The 23,402-nt window shown below is 36.2% G+C and overlaps 1 protein-coding gene and 1 long non-coding RNA gene across 2 annotated transcripts in view; one reads left to right on the top strand and one right to left on the bottom strand.

Annotated features, from left to right (window-relative positions):
- The window catches only part of alk (ALK receptor tyrosine kinase), a 921,668-nt gene that overhangs the window by 874,067 nt on the left and 24,199 nt on the right, over positions 1–23,402 (top strand). The window contains exons 16-19 of the mRNA XM_065288699.2: positions 13,584–13,754; positions 13,945–14,043; positions 15,113–15,268; positions 15,717–15,821. Of these exons, the coding sequence (XP_065144771.1) occupies positions 13,584–13,754; positions 13,945–14,043; positions 15,113–15,268; positions 15,717–15,821 (531 nt within the window). The remainder of the gene's footprint in view (positions 1–13,583; positions 13,755–13,944; positions 14,044–15,112; positions 15,269–15,716; positions 15,822–23,402) is intronic.
- On the bottom strand, positions 8,995–11,767 carry LOC135778231 (uncharacterized). Its single transcript, XR_010544464.2, has 4 exons — positions 11,557–11,767; positions 10,888–10,982; positions 10,387–10,542; positions 8,995–9,081 (listed from the first exon to the last, which is right to left on the bottom strand). It is a non-coding gene; the product is annotated as an uncharacterized lncRNA (long non-coding RNA).

Below are 23,402 nucleotides of genomic sequence, written 5' to 3'. Positions count from 1 at the left end.
TTAAAAAGTTGCCTTTGACTCCAGAAGATATTGAAATTGTCAATGTAATTCAGTCCTCTCATGGTGCAGGTTTTTTGCAGCCATGAATTTAAGCTTAGTAGACGAGAAAACATATTTGTTCCTCGGGCTGGAAGAGGTCCACTGATGAAAAATTGAACTTTCAGTCTTGTAAGTGTTTCAAAAAGTTCACTGAAATCCCCCTTAAGGAGCTCAGACTGCTCTTTCCGAATATCATTCTTTCCCACATGTATGACAATCCGACTGACAGACTTATGTTTCATCAGAATGTTGCAAAGTTCCTTGTTAACATCAGAAACCGTTGCCCGAGGAAAACAGTATGTACGGGTAGCCTTGCTTTCAAAGTTTCTGATAATATTGTCACCCACTATCAGCGTGTTTGGCTCGGCTGCTGTCTGAGCGGAGCGCCGCTGCCTATATGATGTTGAGCGTCTGTTAGCTCTGTAAGCTACTGGCTGACGTGATCTGTGTCCATTAACATTTGGGGATTCTTCACCCAAACTCATTAGTGCTTCAAATCTATTTTCAAGCCGTACAGGGGGTGGTAGAATACCAATATTGGCTACTCGAGTTGTACCCATATCTGGGGTAGATGATGCTAATGCAGCAATTTGTGACACTCGTGACAGTCTAATGTCTTGAGCACTTTTGGGTCTCGCACCCTGTTTATGCCATCGGTTTGTGTCCTCAATTTCTTTAGGTTTCTCTGAGCTCACTATGACCTGTTTAAAAGCATTAGGTTCACAGGACTCACCAGCTTTATGTTGAGAAGGACCACGATGAAGCTCCGCTGTATGTTCTGGCAGGGTCGGCAGCGCCACAAGTAACTTTGTTTCGAGAACTGCAATCTTTTGTAAAAGTCTGTGGCAATTTGAGCAGCAGGTGGATTTAGATCCAGAAGAAGGCATTCTTTCTTCTTTTCTTCTGTTTGAGTGTGGGCAGCTGTGTTGTCCTGTTTTAGGATTGTCAGCTGCCGGGAATAGCAGACTGGTAGACCGCTTTGACAAATTCCCCAAGTTGTTGAATGTTCCAAATATCAATATAGTTCCAGGAATTTGTAGTTTTAGTGTGAGTGCCCAATTGTTTAGTTTGAGCACTGTGCTGAACTGCTGGTAGTTGAATCAAAAGATAAAAGCGAAAAAGCAAAAGCGCAAAGCACAGAGCGCAAGTAAAAGCGTCCGAACAGTAGCGAAGCAGGAAGTGGTATTATTGTAAGTGTTTATAATAATAAATGTTTGTTAATAGTAAACAAATTCTGTGTGTCAAGACATTGAATTCAACTTACAATGCTTATCAAAAGATGCAGGATAATAAATGAAACTCTTTGGAGAAAGAGTGTGGTAGGAACATAATAAACCCAACATCGGCTGTCTGGACAGAGTGGCCGGTTCAAGCAACAGTAACCAACCAACCAGGATCATAGTCATTTGAGCACTCTGAACAAGATAAACTTCTACAAAATGTTAATCCTTTTAAAGTTGGTCTTAGCTTGTCAGGCTAGGAGGACCAGTTTAAACCAGCTTCTTTCACCCTAGCCAAGCTGGCAAAGCTTCCAGCCTAGTCAAGCTGGTTTGGGCTGGTGTGATCAGCCTGACCAGCTACAGTATAAAAGCAAAAATCCTTCTAATATAGCTTAAGCTAAAACCAGGCTGGAACACCATCTTGAACCAGTCAACCAGCATAGGCTGGTATTAGCTATTTTTTTTCTGCAGGGAATATAATACATGTTATTTATAATGCACTTTCTATAACTCAAAGCACCATAATATAAGAGATTCTCAGGAACATACACATACAACAGTAAACAAGTTAGTAATAATCATTTAGCAATAGTAAGCTATTTTAAAAGGATAAGTCTTTAAGGATCACTTAAAACAGTCCAGTGATGGTGAGTTTCTTATCACCAAAAGAAGAGAATTTCAGAGACAGAGAATTTAGAGAATCAGACGGGGTATAGGGATTGACAATTGCAAATGTATAGAATTGAGATGGAATTCAATGTCTTTACACACAGAATGTGTTTACTATTAACAGACATTTATTATTATCAACACTTTCAATAAATCCAGAGATTAACAACATGAACCCCGAAAAATTAATTTTGTCTTCATTCAGTTGCTGGCACTGTTAGCGGTGATATGTAAGTTAAAATTCAGGGCTTTTCAGGGAGACTAGTTGAAAATGCCTGAAAAAAGTTGAAACAGCACCATCTGCTGTTTTGGATTGCATGGTCACATTTGTGAGAAAATCATGGTCACATTTGTAGGAAAATCATGGTCACATTTGTGAGAAAATCATGGTCCCATTTGTGATAAAATCATGGTCACATTTGTGAAAAAATCATGGTCACATTTACAAAACACAGTACATATTTGTAACACCTCTGCATTTTCTCTCAAATCGCCTTTATTATTTGCAAATCGTTTTCTGTTTGTTTGCGAGTCAAGTTTTCCCTTTGCAAAGCAGATTGAGTTTGTTTGCAAAATGCTGGATTTGTTTGGCACAATTTTTGGCACAAAACTCGCTCCATAATATGAGAACATTAATTTAAAAACTTTTACTTATCATTTAACACTTTTTGTAACATAATTTCAAAAGTAAGTCCTAAAAAATCTCATTACCGCAACAGTCAGAAAACATCAACACTATTAGAAAAGCTAATATATTTTCACATTTTAAAAAATGGATTATTAATAGTCATGCACAGTAAATTGAAATTCTGAAATAATATTTATTTTTAATTGAACGTTTTTTTTTTTTTTTTTTAGCTCATATATTGCAACACCTTCCACAATTTACAACTATTTTTTTTTATATTTCGAAGAAACCTGACATATTTTCAAAATGACATGACAAACCTGAAAGAACATAATTTGGAGATTCTGCACATGCATTTAAAATCAAAGTATTATGCTTCTATTAATTAAATTAACATTTAAAAAGCATGTGTTGCAGTAATGATACATAGGTTTCAGAAATGAGGTTAATGATTTCGGTAATGAGAATACATAGTATACTCGCCTGAAATTTTAAAGTAGAAAAACAGATAATATTTGCACAATCATGCATTCAAGTTCAAAACGTTATTGTGTAGTGTTTGAGAAAAAAAATTACAACAGGAATAAAAAAATTTCTTTCAATGTAGAATACTGGTTGTTTCAAAACAAAAAACAAATAGGAATTAATTATATTGGCAGGGTATTTAATTCATTGGATTTGGTGCAAACAGGAAATTGTAATAGAGTAAAATCAGTTAACTATACTTCAGTAGGTTAAATGCCACTCTGGTTTACTGTATTGGGATCATCTTGGAGGTAACTTGCAAACGAACAATACATGGTGTGGTTCTATCACCACCCCAACATCTCTTGCTAACATCTTTACCAATTGAATGTTTTACACATGTTTCTTTATGTGCTTTGCCCAGATCTCAGGCAACACATAGAAGTGTCGAGCTGAGGATGTGGCAGGTTGTGGCTCTGGAATGATTGCTTTTATGTCATCATAGTAGTACAACATTTTTTGTCCCTAATATCTTATGGATGGAATGAAAAATTTGTTCGGTCCAGCACAACTCATTGTGTCAACTTCATACTGACCATCTACAATCTAGAAAGTAAAAATAAATAATACATAAATTAATGTAAGGATTTTAAATCATCAACAACAAATATCCATAGCACCAAATACTTCATACCTGTGTGATTGTGCCAGGAAACAGTTCTCTATCATATTGTACAAGGACCCACTCTACTGCTTCCAAAAATGACTCTGTGTTCTCCTTTTCTGGCTCCACATTGTCTCTGAAGTCAAACTCTTTTGGACTGAAACATCCACAGGCAAAATCACAAAAGCAGGACACTTCTCTTGTGTAGATAAGGTCTGCCTTTGTTGATGTCAGCTTAAAGAGAAACAAACAGTAATTTTGATTTAAATATATTAACTATAAAATATATTACATATCGACACACTCATGTTGTTCAATATGTTTACTCATCTGATGAATTCTCATTGTACCAGGCACTGTCTTCAGGTCTGGTGGTACTATATCGGCACTTGTTTTGACATCTTCCTCCATCATTTTAAAGAGCATTACAGATTAATTGAGATTTAGCTGTTCAAAAAGAGTGTTGGCATCTGGTATGCTGGTACCATAGGACACAATTCTGTCTGCCAGGTTTTTCAAGGCACCACCCACTCCATCAGGAGCACCCTTTCCATGGGATGCTTCTGTAAAGTTCATTGTTACACATTTAAATCCTCTCATGAATGGCACTGTTGAGGCTAGATAAATGTTGGTTTTGTTCCGCTATTGAGATGTGGGCCCATCTGAAATAAAGTGGATGTCCCTTGCATTTGGATGCTCCTCTCGTATGCTCCTCAGTACCTGGTCAAGGTGAGCCCATGTGACTATGGCATTGTGCTGAAGACAGTCCGAAAGTGATGCAAAGGACTTAACCTTCCCCCCACTGAGATAAATAACTCCAGTATGGAGGGTTTCCTGCTTGTTGCCACCTCCAAAGTGAGTTTATTTTATTTCTTTGCTGTATTTACAAGCGTACAGTAGTTCTCACTGGAATCAACATGAACTACTACTTCATTCTGAGTAAGGGACTCTTTCAATTTCCTCAGTCTTTCATATTGATGCTTGATGTTGAATATGTTTCTTGAGAAGTTTAAGAGATGGTCCTGTGTCAGTTCTACAAGCTTTTCAATGGAGGTATGTCTTTTTAAGGAAAGCCTTCCTCACTTTCTTTCCTTCAGTGGGCCCAACTGTACCTTTTTTTGGTACAGGTTTTGTAACCCACTCTTTCCATACTATGATGTTTTCGTTCAGTAAAGTATCCTGTGTTGTGGGAAGTTTCTTAATTTTTGCAATTGCTGCATGTCCTGTACATGCAGGACATGTCGTTGTCGCAACACACACTGGCCTGCACAATCTCTCTTGGATAGGATGTAGCTACGATTCCTAGCTGATGCAGATTTTTATCTTCAAGGCAAAATTTCCATATGTTTTACAAGCACATGTTTCTCTGTCTGTTACTCTACGGTGGATGATCCAAAATGGCTTAAGTTTACAGAACTGAGACATAGAAAGTTTGTGCCTGGGATTCTTAGTCTGAAATCTTCTATGTACATTTGCCATGTTGTTTGTCAAGGCTCTCTTGCGAAATATCTGGCCCTTTTTTTATTTGCCATTAATTACAGTCGAAACTTCATCTTGGTGAGAGAAGTCGCTAACAATTCTCCGCATAAATCTTCTCTGGCTGTTGGGTAACATTCTCTGATCTCTCTTTCTAGCTTTTGTTTTGTCCTCTCTGCATTCCATGTTCACAAGTTCCTGCTTTCTCTCCCTCTTCTCAAGTCTTCCTAGTCTTTTCCTTAGGTTAATAATCTCTTTATTTCTTTCCAGAAGCTTCTCTTCTGTGCTGCACAACTTTGCCCTCAGTTTGGATAGTGTTATTTTTCTTTTCTTCGTTTTGGCCGAGTCTTTTGGAGTAGATGTTTTTATTTCTCTTGGTTTCTGTATCTCATTTTTGGGGGTAGTTAAGATGTCACTACACTGTAAAAATATATTTCTATAAGTTGGAAACTCAAAAACTAAAAAGAGCTTTAGAACTTTTGAGAATAGTGTGTGTTGTGTTAGTTAAACTTAATTACATTAAAAGTATAATGTGTGTGTGTATTTATGTATACATAATTATTATACACAGTACACCCACATATATTATGTAAACAAAAACTTTTATTCTGCAAATGATTAGTCACGACTAATCGTTAGGCAGCCCTATTGAAACTGGATTTTTCAGGGACATTTACCTGCTGAGACAAGAATGGCTGTTCTTTTGGGGTCGCTTCTTGAAGATTTCCTTGAACTTCATTTACTTCTTCAATAACTTGAATAAGCTGAAGTGAAACATCTTCCTCACTAGATGGTGTTTTGTCTATTACAGCTTTAAGCTGTTTCTTTCTTTTATAATAACGCTTTGAGCTTTCCCGCCACTGTCTTTTTTTCCTTTTCATGTCGCTTTTTAGTCAGTTCTTCAGTTTTCTTTATTTTGCCATTTTGTTTTCGTTTTTGATACCTGGAAGTGGAAAGAAAGCATAACATTAAACTAGCATGTCTCACATTATGGAGAGAAAAAAAAACGTATGTACAGACTTGTTGCTTTGTGCATGTGTGTGTGTGTGTGTGTGTGTGTGCGCGTGCGCGTGTGTGTGTGTGCATGTGTACTCTCATGTACATTTCCTAACACTGTAGGGTGTTTTTTGCTAATTACACCTGCTGCAACATCTCCAAAGCTAACCTCTGTCTCTCCTTTCTTCTGTACTCCTCGAGCAGTTCTGGGTTGCTATATACTTTCCCCCTGAACTTTGTCAACCTGGCCTTTGCCAAAGCTTTTTTTCTTTCATTTGCTGACTGTCTGGAATGCAAAATCGTAATGCAAAATATCACAATTATTACATTTTAACTTTATTACATTCATAATAGATATTTAAAAGTAATAAACAATGTGCTTAAATTCTCTTTACCGCAACTGCTGTTAAATCATTGCGGTATATGAGAATGGTGTTGCGGAGGATGAGGTACCCCAGTATGTTTTGCTAATAATAAAGAAGCCATGAAGGCTTTGCTAATTTTTTACTCAGTGCATATAATTAGACTTTAATAAAGAACATTTTTATAAAAAAACTGTGAATTAAACAATTTTTGAAATGTAGACAACTACCTGTTTCGGTAATGAGAATTGAAATGTTGTGTAAACATTCTGACAAGAGAATATTTCAAATTTAACTGGAGAGATATAAAGAGATGATCTTACCTGGTAGCCATCTTGAAGTAACTGGTCCATGTGCTTGATGACTCAAAATCAAACTTTATTTTAATTCCGTATGTGTGCTTAAACTGTTCTCAAAAAGTGTATTGGAGGATGAGAACATCAGGCATGGACACATCGTTTTCCTAATTTTTCTTTATTAGTATTATACATGAATATTCAGTAAATTATTTTCTGTCATTTAAAGTAGTCTAGCAAAACATAATTTTTTTTTTCTAAATATTTTTGTTTTAATTTGTTTAAATTACAACATAAAACATGTTCAAACACAGCCGGACGCATTGCGGTAATGAGAATTTCAGCAGAAAATGAGATACAATTGACAAATTATAAATTCTTATGTTAAAATCACACATTGTGCAAGGTAGAACACAGTATTGTGTTAATTCTGATGCTTTTTAATATAACTACATTACACATTTTATACACTCAAAAAAATAATATGTTGGATTTAATTAACTTTTTTTGTCAACAGGTTCCACCTAACAAAGTGTGTTGAATTTATGTAACATTATCTATTTCAGTAAACTTAAGTTTTTTATATAAACGTAATGCAATCTTGTTTAGTTGAATTAAATTAACTACCTTGTTTTTGTTTTAAATATTAACTTAATTAAGTTCAACTAAACTATATATTTTTTTTACATTCAACCAAAATAAAAATCTGTTTTTTTGCTTTGCATTACTTTATTAAGTGAGTGCATTTCAACAAATTTTACACATACATGCATAACATATTTTTAACGATATGTGAAAAATATGTACCCTGTGAACATTGGCTCACTGTTTTCTCTTCTTATCGCAAGTAAAACAATTTTACACATTTTTAACAATAAAAATGTTGGCAAAATCTGAACTCTGTAAACAATGTCTGACTTTTCTCTTACTATTTTAGGTAAAAAATATACAATAAATATATTGAATGCATTTAAGAACATATCTTTTACAAATGTCCAACAAGACTTATTTGTTCAAAATCTGTATCTTTAAAACTTCTTTCCATTTTCTTATTAAAAGCAAAATACAATAAAATACAGAAATAAAAGGCACATTGCCTATAAATGAAATTAAGTGGCAGAAAAGTATCTCTTGCAGTCTGTGCCTCTTTAAATTGGGAAAAGTAACAATGCTAAAGATAAATTCTGAAAGAAGTGTAACATGGCAGTACTGGAAAAAATGTACTGTAACAGTCAACAGTATACACTGCAAAAAAATGATTTAAGAAAAAAAAATCTTAGTATTTTTGTCTTGTTTTCAGTAAAAATATCAAAAAATTATTAAATTAAGATGCTTTTTCTGGATCAGCAAAACGACCCAAGAAAATAACTAGTTTTTAGACCAAAAATATCAAATTAAAGTTATTTTGTGCATAAAACAAGCAAACAAAAACTGCCAATGGGGTAAGCAAAAAATCTTTAAAATTTTTCTTAAACGGTAAATTCAAGAAAAAAATCTAAAAAAAAATAGCTTACCCCATTGGCAGTTTTTTTTTTGCTTGTTTTATGCACAAAATAAATTTAATTAGATTTTTTTGATCTAAAAACTAGAGTTATTTTCTTGGATCCTTTTGCTCATCAAGAAAAAGCATCTTAATTTAAAAAAATGTAAATATTTTTACTGAAAACAAGACAAAAATACTAAGAATTTTCTTGAAAATCATTTTTTGCAGTGTAACATTGCAGAAACATAAGTACCATCACTTGATCCTGACCTCAACTTAGTTCTTAGAAAAGAAGCTTATTTTTCAGGACATGGACCTTGTTTGACAGCTTGTTGGCATCTAGCTCCATCAAAAGCTTTTGAAATATCTCAAAGTGTATCTCAAATCTTGCGGGTAGGCCAAGTTGAATACATAAATCAGACCAAGCATCATAGAACACGCATGTGCCACATTGTTAAGGTTTTCAAGTATTTTGATGCCTTCAATGATGATGCCAACATCTTGGTAAGGGTCTGTAGCATGTGCCCCTTCAGGGTTGATGACGTACATCCCAAGGGTGGTGTTGCGCATCATGGTTTGGGCTTCATGTTCAACATCCTAAAAAAACAAATACAAAAAGAAATAATTAAATAAAATCTGGGGGAAAGGGGGAAATTGGTTTTAGAGATATGTTTAACAGGTTAAAATTACCATGTACTCCTTCACAAGGTTTGAGGGGTCTTCGTTCACATAAACAACAAGTGATTTTAGGATGCATTCACGTCTTTTTTCGATGGAAACACCCTGAAAAGTGTAACAAGAAACCATTATTAGCAGGTTGCTTTTTCACACTTGCAAAAACGATTGCTATATACAAATTATCTGACAATGTTATTTCTATAAGGGTCATCTCTGAAAACAAAAGAAAATGACCCTAAACCAAAAATGTTGTTATGGGAAAGATACACAATAATTTTTGATGTCCGAGTTATTCCGACTCTGATGCTTCTGAAAAATATGGTAAAAGGCTATACGCAAGCCTTTACATTAAAACGGTTTACATTACAGAACATATGAAGAGTTCAAATGCAACTTTCTCTTTTCTTTTAAATGAGCATTTTATATCATGCGTTTAGTGTTGGTCTACAAATTGAGATTTCAGACTGTGGTATTTAGCAAGTTTTTAAGCAAAATTATTTGAGTAACGTATACTTCTTGTAAAGAGCATTTACTAAAAATCATAATCTCATTTTGACTGAGATGGGTTTTAAAGGAAAACACCACTGTTTTTGAATATTTTACTATGTTATTAGCTCAGCTTAGACAAATTAATACATACCTATCTATTTTTTGCAATGCGTGCAACTTAATCTCTGTACAGTGCATTGTGAATGTGTTGGCATTTAGCTTAGCCCCATTTATTCCTTAGGATCCAAACAGGGATGAATTTAGAAGCGACCAAACACTTCCATGTTTTTCCTATTTAAAGACTGTAACATGAGTAGTTACACGAGTAAGTATGGTGGCACAAAATAAAACTTTTTTTAAGCGAATAAAAAATGAGAACTATATTATATGGCGGAAGAGCTCTTAGTTTGCAGCACTTTGACCTCTGGAGCAGTAACATCATCACTTTGACTACTCCCCCTCTCACTCAAACTCAGTGAGAGGGGGAGTGATGATGTTACTGTGCGCTGAAGTCGAAGTGCTGCAAACTAAGAGCTCTTCCGCCATATAATATAGTTCTCATTTTTTATTCGCTTAAAAAAATCTCCACGTTTTATTTTGTGCCACCATACTTACCATGCTAACACATTCACATTGCACTGTACAGAGATTGAGTTGCACGCATTGCAAAAAGATATATTGTGTTTTTCTTTAAAGACTTATGCATCTGAACTGATTGGATATGCCACGCGTTAGATGCATTTCACTGAAAAAAGATATTCAGCCATTATTTATCCTACTGCAATCATTATTAACTTCAGTGTTCTAATTAAGAGAAAAAAACAAGAGGTATCATAACATGAGGCTTAGTGCATAATAACTGAAAGCTTATATTTGGGAGAAATATTGCCATATTTAAAATGATGAGTTTAGAGAGCATACCTGATCCAAAACTGACATGATGTTGTTGATCTTCTGTCCTGCTGCTCCTCCTTTCTTTCTGAAAACACTGATAAGCTGAGTTGAGAAATGATCGAGCTGACCCATGAATTTGGACACCAAAGGGATTGTTGTAATCCTACTGAATTCTGCAGAAACCTGACAAAGGTTTTAAAAGAACAAATCAAAATAGTTAGTGATATGTGTGACATTCCTTACAAGTATTATAATACAACAACACTTAAGAGTATGTCTTTACCAACACTTACAGATCACATATAAAATTTACCTCTCGTTCAGTACTCATTTAATGAAGGAATGTCAGTGGCAGCACAAACATGGCAATTTATGTGGTTTCACTAAAATTTTGCCTTTGAGGTTGCTTCTCACTCCTCACATCTGCTTAAGTGGGACCGCAGTGCATTCCATATTTTAAAAGTGCATGGGCAGTCAGTATTTGCACATGGATATGCTTGTCTGGGGCCATAGTGTCCATGTACTAACCTGAAGTGTTTTAAAAGCGTTGATCTGGATGTGTGAAATGAGCCACAATCTCTGCACAGCCACTTGTGGGACTCCTGAGGCATAACTTCCAAACTCTGTTAGGCGGAAAAGGATGTTAGTCACCAATTAAATTGAATAAAATACAACTACATATATATAAAAAATATAATTAAACACTACCAACTGCTAAACTTTAGTATAAATGTTTTGGATGACCTTACCAACAAGTTACTTAACCAGATGGCAACTTATTTAAGTGTTAAATGTGTATTTAAGTGTTAAATGTGTTTAGTTCTATGATTTGAAATCAAATAGAAATGCAAAGACCACAATTTAAAAGAATTATTGAAAAACTAATACTAAACCATGGGACAAAATGAATTTATTTGCACACACCTACATAAATTGTGAAAATGCTCCTAATTAGCAATTTAATACAAGTATTTGTCTTTTTATGGGAGAATTTAAATTAAATCAAAGTGCAAAACGTGGAAAATATTACATACGGTAGGAATTAAAAAGCAATGCAGAGTGACTAATAATAATCTGAAAACGAAGTCAATTACACACGTGTAATATATCTGGTAATTAAGTGGTCTGTAATCTGTAATTCACAATTCTAATCTATTGATGATCTCAATATAAATGCAAATAAGTAAAATATCTCACCTGTGTCTCCACATAAAGACAGAACTTTCTCCGTTTTCTCCGCTTGTAAAGTAATTTTGTTTATAAGACGTTAATGCAGAAAATGGCCGACCGTAATCAGAAGAGTGAACCATGTGGGTTCTATCTGCGCATGCGCTTGTGCAGCGCCACCTGCTGATCAAAGTGCGGTACTGCAGAACCAACACAACTTTATTTCATTCATTTAATGTAAGTAAACTGTGTAAATTTGAAAATTACTTTTTCTAATTTTGTCCAAACTAAGATTTTAATTTAAATGCACAAACTTAAGTATATTATATAATTCAAACACATTTAAATTCTTTGATCCAACAACAGCTGTGTTTCATTTTTTTGAGTGTAGCTAAAATCATTAGTGCTGTGGTGTTTTAATGGTTTCGTGAGAATCACCCATACAGACATCTGTGCAGCTCTCCTACATGCACACAACCTACCCAAGATGGCCTGCCATCCGCTGCACAACGATTGTTTTCCAGGCAAACAAGAACATTCATCCCAGACACGAAAGTGATGCTCCAGCCTTCCATCCATACAGATGTACACTCCTCTATCACCAAACAAAGAATGAGGGGAAAACTCTATTATGACAGAAATGCTCTACAGCTTCCTGCACTGAAGTCAGGGCAAACAGTAAGAATGCAAACAAAACGTGGATTTGATTGACTGGCGGTTGTAAATGACCCTGCTCAGCAACCAAACAGCTGTGTAGTTACATTGAATGCAGCCAAATATGTTAGGAACAGACGCCACCTCCTGCATGTCCCTGAACCGCCTCCAGTTGACCAAGAGGAAGACTTTCCATTAGTTATTTATGCCAGTGCACCTGTTGCATCACCTGCTACTACCACATGTCTCATGATACAATCCTAGGCTCACGTAGCAATTAAAGGAATACAAATGACAAACAAGCAGTGGTGGCTCGTTCAGGAAGACTCAGTCGCCCCAACCAGTATCACAGGGGCTTTGTTACGACATAAATATGCGTGTTATGCATTCCTTTAAGTGATATGTGTATATGGTTTTTGTCATTCAATGGTAACGTTAGAAGCTGGCACTCTATATGTGTTACCATTAAGGACTGAACCTGGTATATGTTCTTACTGAAATATTCTTTATTATTGTTCTATCTTGTGCATGTTTTTTGCATTTATTTTTTCCTTGCTAAAAGAATAGGGAATTTAGAGATTAGGTGTTATGTCAATTTAAATTTCCAGCATCCCTGGTGATGTCACTATAGTGCGAGTCCATACTGGGCCCAATGTGTATCTGGCGTAGACAATAAAAAACAAGTAGACCTGAGTTACACTGGACTCGAGTGTGTTATATCAAAAGTTACAATAATCATGTTTTATCATCCTGTATCTGGTGTATCTGTTTTATTTCCAACAGGCATCCATGACCTGTATTGAAATAAAGAAACAATTTTACATTTTTATGAAATACATTTTTTATAGTGTTGCTATAGCTGTGAATAGGTCTACACATATAAAAACCAACAGACAAAGACCAAAGAACAGAAACATTACAAGCAGACTTTGACAGTCTAACAGTCAGAAATGTTTTCAATGTTTAGAGAATACAATTTGTAATATTTAATTTACACAGGATCAAGTGAATAAAAGTTTTGCAGAGCATCTGAAACAGTAATTTGTCATCAAATGGGCCTTGCAGTATGAACAGCTCAATTTATTTTAATAGGAGCCCTTTAGTTTGGTCAATATGCAACGTGCTACTCCCAATGTAGGCACCATGGTAGCTATCATTTGTCATGGCCAAAAAGCACACCTTTTGTTTTTTTATTTGTTGTATATTATTAATTATAATTACATTTACTTATGAGTAATTATTTATAGTCAGTTTGGAACCAATCCAGGTTCTAAATTGTCACTGCAGGCCAAAAATAGATGACATTTGTGTTTAGGGATGAAGAGGCATTTAAAAATACTCTGTTTAGGTTTAATTAGCCATGATTTGGAGATATTTATGATTGACATGGCTGTGTGTTTCAGGGGGCGGAGGAGGCTGGAATGACACTGCCCCTGTTTCTCAAGGTGGCAGACCTCTCATTCTAGGAGGTCAAGGTGGGGAGCCCTGTCAACTCATGGGATGGAAAACTCGGGGTGGTTTTGGGGGCGGTGGAGGGGCCTGCACAGCTGGTGGAGGAGGTGGAGGATACAGAGGTTAGACTGCATACAAGCCTTATTTATGTAAAATTGTTTCAGAAAAGGATAACATTTTTTGTGAAACATAAAAAGGATTTATGATTACAGGCCAAGGAACCACTTTTAGTGCTATTTAGCACCATCATTTTTCAGAATTTGTTATGTTTAGTTACTTTTCATTGTCTGTTTCTCATTTCCTTGGCTATAGGAGGCAACGCATCAAAGGATAATAATCCCAGAAAGGATGGAGATGATGGAACATCTTTCATAAACCCAAATGGCGAGATGTATCTGGAGCCACTCAAAGGTAAAAAAAGTCTCTGGATGCAGGCGGATTTGCATACAGTACTCTCCAACCATTTAGTTAACAACATTAGATAAAGTGCTTCCCAATTACTTTAGTTCTATTGTATTTTTTGAATATACATTCATGCATGTCATTTTGGGTTAGGTTATTATTGCCCTGGTTCCACAAGTCTTTCTGCCTGGCCAAACTGGAAGATAGTTTAGCTGATAAGCAAGCTGGTTTCCAAGTCTAAACAATTCATATGTTACCAAAACCTCTATTACCAGGCAATATTCACTGGTGGAAACCATTTACTGTAGTGACCAGCTAAGACCACAAAAAAACATTAATAAACATATTAATCCAAAATGTCAAAAAAAAAAAACATAAAAAAGGCCTGTATACTACAAAGAAAGAAAAAATGCAAAAAAAAAGTAACATGCGAAATTACTTTTGTCTTATACCAAAAGTACCAATCAATAACGATATAAACACTTTTAAGTGTAGTTAAGGTCCGTCAATTTAGAGACGTGTTTCTAGAAATTTGTTTTCATTTATATAAACAATTGTTTCATTTATAAACACATTATAAATGTTAGAAATGTATTGCTGAAACACTTATGACTATGAACTATGTAGTACTAGATTGTGGAGTTATACCATTTAACAGTTTTTCCACATTTCTGTGTTCAGGAATTTTTGGGTGTGGCTAGAAAGGGTAAAGGGTTTGATAACGTTGGTGCCACATAGCATGGCCTCTTCCATAACACAGTAGCTAGTAACCATTCAGATTGTAGCTGTATTTTAAAGTTGAGATGGCAGCTTCCCGCATGTAAGCGTGGTTTCAGATTTTATATCACCGTACATGAAGTAAGCGTGTAGAGTGAGACATTGTCTGGGATATTTTTCAAAAAATTTATTCTAGGTCTAGTGAGATGCACAAATAATCATTAAAATAGTAGCCTAAGGTGCTAATCACACCAAATGCGCTTTTGGGCAAAATGGTGAGAGCTCATGACTGAGCTTATGTAATGATCTGCTACTTATTAGCCCCCCATCCCCTTTGTTTGACATTCCAATGTTGTTCCAGGCATGGAAGGCAACGGTGAAGTTATTATCAACCCAGTGCAAAACTGCAGTCACTGTGAATCAGGAGATTGCCACGAGACCTTTGAGGGCACAGTGTGTTACTGTGATGAAGAGCTCACTCTGGCCTCAGATGGAGTGTCCTGTATCAACTCCACTGGTCAGTTTATCAAACATTTTTCACCACCATCAGATGAACAAGTGTCTTATAATGTGGTCAAATAAATTTCTGGGGAAAACCGTTCTCACAATGACAAAGTTCTTTCTTAAGAGTAGCACCTATCCCTGTAAACTCAATTCTCCATAATTTACAACATTTCTGATGGAGGTCATCACTATACCTTTATTTCCCAGTTTAAAGTAAAACAAGTACTAGATTCTAAAAGCAATATAAAAACGTTTGTTACCTTGACATATACCCCAAAAGTTACTTGGCTTAATATTTTGACTTGTGTCCTGTTAAAACAGGAAGTTGAGTTGGAGATATCGAAAGACTTTAAAGCCGGTTTTAAACCCTTTTATTGCAATGCTAAAAAAAAACAGAAAATAACCCAGGGCTTAACTGATCTTGAGTTAATATTTGTATCTGTTCCTGTGTGTTTCTGAAGAATTGTCTATGCTGCCTTCCCCGCCATCTCTGGCAGTGGGTCTCTCAGTAGGGACCTCTGCACTCATTGCCGCCCTGCTGCTGGTCGTGTCTGGCGTCATGATCAGTGAGTGAATTTTTTTTTATCAATATATTTGCACGGTTGCTCTCTCAAACTCAAACATAATTTTGTAGCCAGGTAATGTGTGGCTACATTTTGCAATTTCTCTGGATGTTAAATAGATTACAGGAAAGCATTTTTAAAAGTCCTTATTTAAAAAAAGATGATTTTTTTTATTATGCATCACTGACTATTTTAAAAGTGGTGTTCGATTTTAAACTGACAATTGTGTCATTGCAGATGCCATGTCAAGGGGCAACATAGTGGCTTAGTGGGTAGCACTGTTGTCTTACAGCAGGGGTGTCCACTTCTGCTCCTGGAGGGCCGATGTCTCTGCAGAGTTTTATTCCAACCCTAATCAAACACACCTGATCCAGCTAATCAAGGTCTTACTAGGCAGACTAGATACTTTGAGGCAGGTGTGTTGAGCGAAGTTTTAGCTAAACTCTGCAGGACACAGGCCCTCCAGGACCGACTTTGGACACCCCTGTCTTACAGCAACAAGGTCCCTGATTCTAAGACAAGGAGCCCATTTAGTGTTTAAGTTTGCTTGTTCTCTGTGTCAGAGTTTATTTCTTCTGGTTCTCTGGTTTCCCCCACTGTCCACAAAATGCCGGCTAGGTTAATTAGGGGCTGATCACACGGAACATGTTTGCCTGTTGCGCGCCTTGTGTTTACAGGCTTTTATAAAGCGTTTGGTGTGATCGTCCTCTTAGAGATGCCCCTGGGTGTGTGTAAAAAAGGTGAAACAAACAGTGGACTACTAAAAATTAAAAAACAAAATAGTAGTCTGGCCATAGGAAAAATTAAATGTCTTAGTATTTTTGTCTTGTTTTCCAGTATAAATATCTAAAATTCTTAAATTAAAATAAGTGGTGGATTAAGATTTTAATTATTTAAAAAAGAAAAAAAAATTAAGGTTAATGCTTTAAAGCTCCACTGTGTAAGATCTACTCCCATCTAGCGGTGAAAGTCTATATGACAACCAACTGAATATTACTTTCTAGCCCCCCCATTCGGAATGCGTTTTAACTCGTACAGTGGCCCGGCCGTGTCATGCCAAGGTTAACATGGCTTCCAGTAGCTACAAAGCAAAAGCAATGAAAAAAAATGAACAATTTGCAATGTCCTTTGCCTGTGATCCATCAAAGCACACAGATTTATGTTTAACATGGAAAAAGTCTGATTGTCATGATATGTCCACTTAAAATCACATACAAAAAGCAACCATAAACGTAGCTTAGACACTCCTTTTTCATCGACGCGAGGAAAAATATCACAGGGGCTGTTAAACTTGGTATTAAATATGTGTTTTCGTCGATCAGATCACAAGTGGACGAGAGAGACACATTACGTTTACACTTGGTGTTTTAATCCGTCTCTTTTTGTCCATTTTTGACCGCTTCTCTCCAGAATACTGAGGAGATGGTCTGTGGACGAGTCCCTCTCCTGTCATTTAATCATGAGCGAGAGTAATGACGGGTTTAAATGGGCGCGAATATTATGTCAGAGTCCAATGCTTATGTTTTATGTAAACGTTACATGTGCGTGTATATGTAAGAGCTTTCTCTGATATTGGTGAATAAGATTGCTCAACTTTCACACGCTTGTAAAATGAAACGAAAGACATGCAGATCAGCAGCGTTTTATCAATGAAAGGCTAAAAATAGGGTTGTCACCGTGTGTTTGTGCTAGAGGTCAGAAAAGACGAAAAACATTTTTCTCAGTACCTCAGATTACATAAATGGGCGTAGAGACGGCGTGTGGCTGTTCGAACACATTAAACCACATGCGTGTTTACACTAACAAGGGTTATGCATAATCAAGTTAAAGTTAGCCAAGGAACTATAAAACTTCAAGTTTACAACATAGACTGTATCGATGTAAACGAATATGCTGAATTACCTGTGGAGAATAAAGAAAGTAGCAACTTCAGTGTCCCTTGAGCCCCATCTTGGAAAACTAACTCCAATATTGACTTTGGTCTTGATGTTTTTTCTGTCGCGTTGTCGTTTAAAATCCCCGTTTCGCTTCCTTGGCGACTTGTTTTAATTTCCTCGAGAATATGTCTTCAACAGGCTTTCAAATCAAAGCATTAGATCGCAGGTTCATCACGGTTTGCAGCTATCGAAGCCGAAGGATTCAGCTACGCAGGTCGTAGGCTGCATACGTCATCAAGCCTGGTTTATTTAAATTAACTGAGCATTACATTCACAAGTCATAAGCATATTACATCAATTTACAATTAACTAAGAATTATTGTCAGCTTTATAATTGTTAATATTCTGAAATAAGACTTGATGACGTATACCGCTTACACATGCATCATCCGGAGGCTTCAGCTAGCGGCCAGCGTGAGTGTAGAGAGAAAGCGCGAAAGGCGGAGCTTGAATTTCAGGAATGTCCCTCGTCCGCGAATGTATTTCAAAGATGGAGGCACAACATGGATTCAGCCAGAGAGCGCTTCGACGGTATGCATTTTAAGTAGCAGATTCTACACTTACGAGAATACGTAATGATTAGTGGGATGGAAGTAATTACACATGAATGAGCACATACTTTTGAAAGAAAACATGGGTTTTTGCTAAGAATTAACTCAATAAAGTACACAGTGGAGCTTTAAACAAAAAAAAAAAATTGGCCAATTGGGTAAGAAAAATAAACTTAATTCCAGTTTCAACTTCAATAAATTCAAGTTAACTTTTCTTACCCCAATGGCAGATTTTTAAAAAATGTTTTAAGTATTAACCTCTTAATTTTCATAATTTATTTTGGTAACCAAGACTTAATATCTTAAGCCACTTTGCTTACCAAGTAAATGTATCTCAATCAATTTAAGAATTCTTAGATATTTATACTGAAAAACAAGACAAAATACTAAGACATAGATTTTTTGCAGTGTGTACGGTGGCTCCTAGCATGTAATGAAAATAATAATAACCATCTCATTATTTTAGTATATTAATTCGTTATTTCAAGACAATGGGCCCTATTTTAACGATCTAAGCGCATTGTCTAAAGCGGACAGCGCAGTCTTAATGGGCGTGTCCGAATCCACTTTTGCTAATTTAAGGATAAGAAAAATAGTTTGTGTGCCGAGCGCACGGTCGAAAAGGGTTGTTCACATTCTTTTAATGAGACTTTGTAAACTGAAAAACTAAGTGGAGAAAAAAGACCCCCAGTTTAAGATTAATGTTAAATAATTGTGTTGTTTTTCACTTGTATTGTTTAAAGCAAAGCATTTATTTACTTACCAGGCTGCAGGTGAAGCAGCTCTTTACGCCTTCTAACGTCTCATAATCAGTCTTAATTTATGTCCAAGTGACTCAATAATAATCTTTTACATTTGAATGCTTTACTTTTTCATATTTAAAAGTTTTTTTGTGATGCTGCGCATCCATGTGTGTGATAAGCAAACCTGCATTGTCGACAAGGCAAACAACTACAACAACAGACTTGACAGGACTTAAATGACAGAACTTGATAAAACTGCACAATAAACTTGACTTGTCACAAATCTCTTGACAGGCCAAATATTTACAGGATAAGCACAAAACGAACCAGCACAGGAAAGCAAACACAAGGACAATAGATAGGGGAGCAAATCAAGAGGGCAACAGGTGACAAGAACAAATTAAACTAAAAAACAAATAAAAACAGTGGCAATCAGAGATACAGAACAAATGGTTTGGGGTTACACAATAAAAATAACAAAAATGGGAGGGGGGTGGTGGAACAAAAGAGTTCATGAGGGGAGGTCCAGGCAGGTCGACCAGGATATGGTTGAATGAGAGTCTTGGCGGGTTTAATGGGGGCAAACTGTGGCAGGGCTGAGGTAGGAATGATCGGGAACACAAAAGCAGGCAATTTCCAGGGTATGACAGGGACAGACAAAAGGGGCAGACGTGGACGAGCTAGGACTCACTGGGTAGGGGAGAGAGTTCAAGGCAAGGCAAGGCAAGGCAAGTTTATTTGTATAGCACATTTCATACACAGAGGTCATTCAAAGTGCTTTACATAGAAATGAGAAAACAAAAAATCAAAGATACATGAATTTAAAATATCAATTAAAATAAAATAAATGTGATTTTAATAAAAATTTAAATGTGTGAAAAAGAATAAAACAGGAATAAAAGTATTAAACAGTTAAATAAGAATAAAAACAAGAGAAATAAAAATAATTAAAATAGTGCATATGAAATATAGTGCAATCAGTTCGGACGCAGCATAGTGCTCATTCAGTAAATGCATAGCTAGGAGGACATAGTTCAGGGAGGACATAGAGGCTGAGGCAGAGTAATGAGGTGATGAGGGGGCAGCAGGTGGCTGTTAAGCCGAGACAGGGGTTGCCGAGACCGGAAGCGCAGCAGCTGGCTATGGAGCCAAGACAGGGGGTGCTGAGACAGGGGGCTGTGCAGCTTGCTGTGGAGCCAAGACAGGGTCAGGTCGGTCCTTAGGAAGACTATGGTTGGGCAGCCAAAGCTCCCTTCTTCTTGTTCCTGGGGTGAGGTGCTGAGTTCAGGGCAGGAGGCAGGGGAATCATGGTGGTTGTGGCGGGTGAGGAGGACCCATCGGATGCGGACTCCCACGTAGGGCTGGGCAATATGGCCTAAAATAATAATCTACGATTAATAATAATTTACTATTTAAATCATTTCCCCCCCTACTAAAAAAATAAATCTGCAGATTGCAAAGAAATTGTTTAAAACGAGATTGCAGGCTTTGCCATATTGTAAACAGTAAAAATATAACATAACATAACATAACGTAAAATGTTACATAACACAAAATTATGTGATCCCTTTTTTCTTTAAACACAAAACTTTCAGCATGTGGAAAAAAAAGTATTCAAATGCCACGGCCTACCTGAGCATTGTTTCTGACCATGTCCATCCCTTTATGACCACCATGTACCCATCCTCTAATGGCTACTTCCAGAAGGATAATGCACCATGTCATAAAGCTCAAAAAATTTCAAATTGGCTTTGTGAACATGACAATGAGTTCACTGAACTAAAATGACCCCCACAGTCACCAGATCTCAACCCAAAAGAGCATCTTTGGAATGTGGTTGAACGGGAGCTTCGTGTCCTGGATGTGCATCCCACAAATCTCCATCAATTGCAGGATGCTATCCTATCAATATGGGCCAACATTTCTAAATAATGCTCTCAGCACCTTGTTGAATCTGTGCCACGTAGAATTAAGGCAGTCCTGAAGGTGAAAGGGGGTCAAACACAGTATTAGTATGGTGTTCCTAATAATCCTTTAGGTGAGTGTATATTGCGACTGCATACGTGATCGCGTTCCAACGTCCCCCTTCTTATCATACTGGATACAGTTTGTAAATGTTTCTTAAGCACTATTCTGACGGAATTAGTTTTCTAAATGACGTTTCAGTTTCAACATGTCCCCAGGACGTGTGTGATTTAAAGATTAGATTTAGATTAAAATTCTCAGGCTATTCCAGTGAAGAGAGTTTCCGTTTGTGTGTTTGGGCGTTGCAGAAGATCACGTGCTCTGGATACGTGTTTGTAATGTTTTATATTTTCCTTAAAATGTAAAATGATTAAAGAACAAATAATTAATTTCATTTTTACCAATCAAAATACTTATACAAACAAATCCTACTAAAGTAGGTACATGTTTTATATAACTGCCTGCTTATAATAAACCCAAAGAAATGAAGAAATCATGATTAATAACAATTTATTATCTTTATTAATTAATATTACCATTCCGTAGTTCAGAGGACTTTTGAGTTTAGCACGAGCTGAGGGCGGAGCCCATTCGGAACTATGGGAGCTCACAGGGGAGCGTCGTCGGATGTTAAAGAGAAAACCGATTTTCATTCAAACGGATTTCATAAAATTTCATAAAATAAAACACAAATAAGTTGTAATTATATAAGTACAAATATTACTCTTCTGCCAGCAGTTCCTCAGAATCAAGTGTGGCTGCAACAGAGCGCAGTTCCTGAGCAACATAGACGGAGCAAAGACACAATGAAAATGCTGTTTTTTTCATACATCAACATTTATTTAATTTATACATTTATATCGAGCAACTGTTAAAGTGATGATCAAATATGCTTGGAAGCATGCTTAACTCTTTCCTCGTCAGCGTTTTTTTTTTTAAAGTTGCCACCCAGTTTTAGTTTACTGCCTCCCACATCTTTAAATACACATAAAATCTTTCTGGTTAAAAACTGGTTTACCTTTCTGGTTAAAAACTGGTGTTGTTATGGTTTAAAAGGTTATGTTTTGGTTCCAATGTAACATTTTGACCTGGCCTAATTCAGAGCTACACTGTAAACCCAAACAGTATAACTAACTTATAATGGAAAGTACCCGGTACTCAAAATTTGCCAAAAAGTTTAGCTTACTATTATTTTTGAGTTCATTCAACATCTATCATAGATTTAAGTTAACAGTAAATATTTTTTGAGTTATTACAACTATACTAAAGTTAAAGAGTTTAGGAAACTTGAAAAATAGATTCAACCATAATTAAAAATTTTAATTTCAAACGCCCTCTAGTGGCGGAGTATACAAAAAAGTGACGTCTTTGTTGAACGGACACTCAGACGTGTTTCAAACGGATTAATTTGCTCTTGGATGCAAATAATTACATACCTTTGCTGGTTGTGATGAGTTCAATTTGCCAGGTAAGCTAGGAAAGAGTCTGGCACTGCGAATTTACTTTAGTTTAAGGTTAAAATAACACGATTGGTTGAGGAAGTTCCAGTTCCCAGCATGCTTTGCATATGCCCACAATATGACAGCATTTTTTTAAATTAAGTGATAGTTTATGTGGTTTTTAGTAAAAAAAAGACTCAGTAGGGTTAAACATTTATTTAAGTTTGGAATTTTAGAAGAGTTTGCTATTTTTTATTTTAGTGCTTACCATTGTTCAAAAGTGTAGTGCCTGTGCTTGGCTGTAAGTCAATAATGTATTGTTTTATCACATAAACAATAACTATGTGAAAGTCAGCACTGAGCTCAGTCTCATCACACTTTCACTGGTATTACATTTTCATGAGTCACATGATTTGTTTCTGTGATTTGCGAACAAAAATTAAATTGTAGTTGGTTTACTTAAATATTTTGAGTACTCTGAACTAGGGCTGTCACTTTTGAGAAAAATCCAATTCGAACGGATTTCGAATATCATGCAATGTATCCGAATATATTCGAATATCTAGGCGACCCCCCCCCCATGCTCATCAAAAACCCACCGTAATGGAGATTCAATCACAAAATTATTAACAGTGACAGTCATAAACAGGGTTGTCTGGATTACTTTTTTACTTAATGTTTGAAACAGCAGGTTATCAACTTATGAATAACAAACTTATATATATAAAAATAGGATTCAGAACAGTTACAAACAATAATGTGACAACTTAAATAGCAGCAGGAGTATATAGGCAGACGCAAACGGAATTCGCGCCCGCAGATTTTGGCAGAAAACTCAGCGGAATTCCGCAGATTTAATGCCCGTCATTGACAAGCACACGTCCCGCGCTTGAGCGTGTTTGTGACCAGAACTGTCATTGACAACAAGCACACACTCAAAAAAATTGTT

This window comes from Paramisgurnus dabryanus, chromosome 17, assembly GCF_030506205.2.
Source record: "Paramisgurnus dabryanus chromosome 17, PD_genome_1.1, whole genome shotgun sequence".
Classification (NCBI taxonomy): Eukaryota; Metazoa; Chordata; class Actinopteri; order Cypriniformes; family Cobitidae; genus Paramisgurnus; species Paramisgurnus dabryanus.
This window is presented reverse-complemented; position numbering and strand designations above follow the sequence as displayed.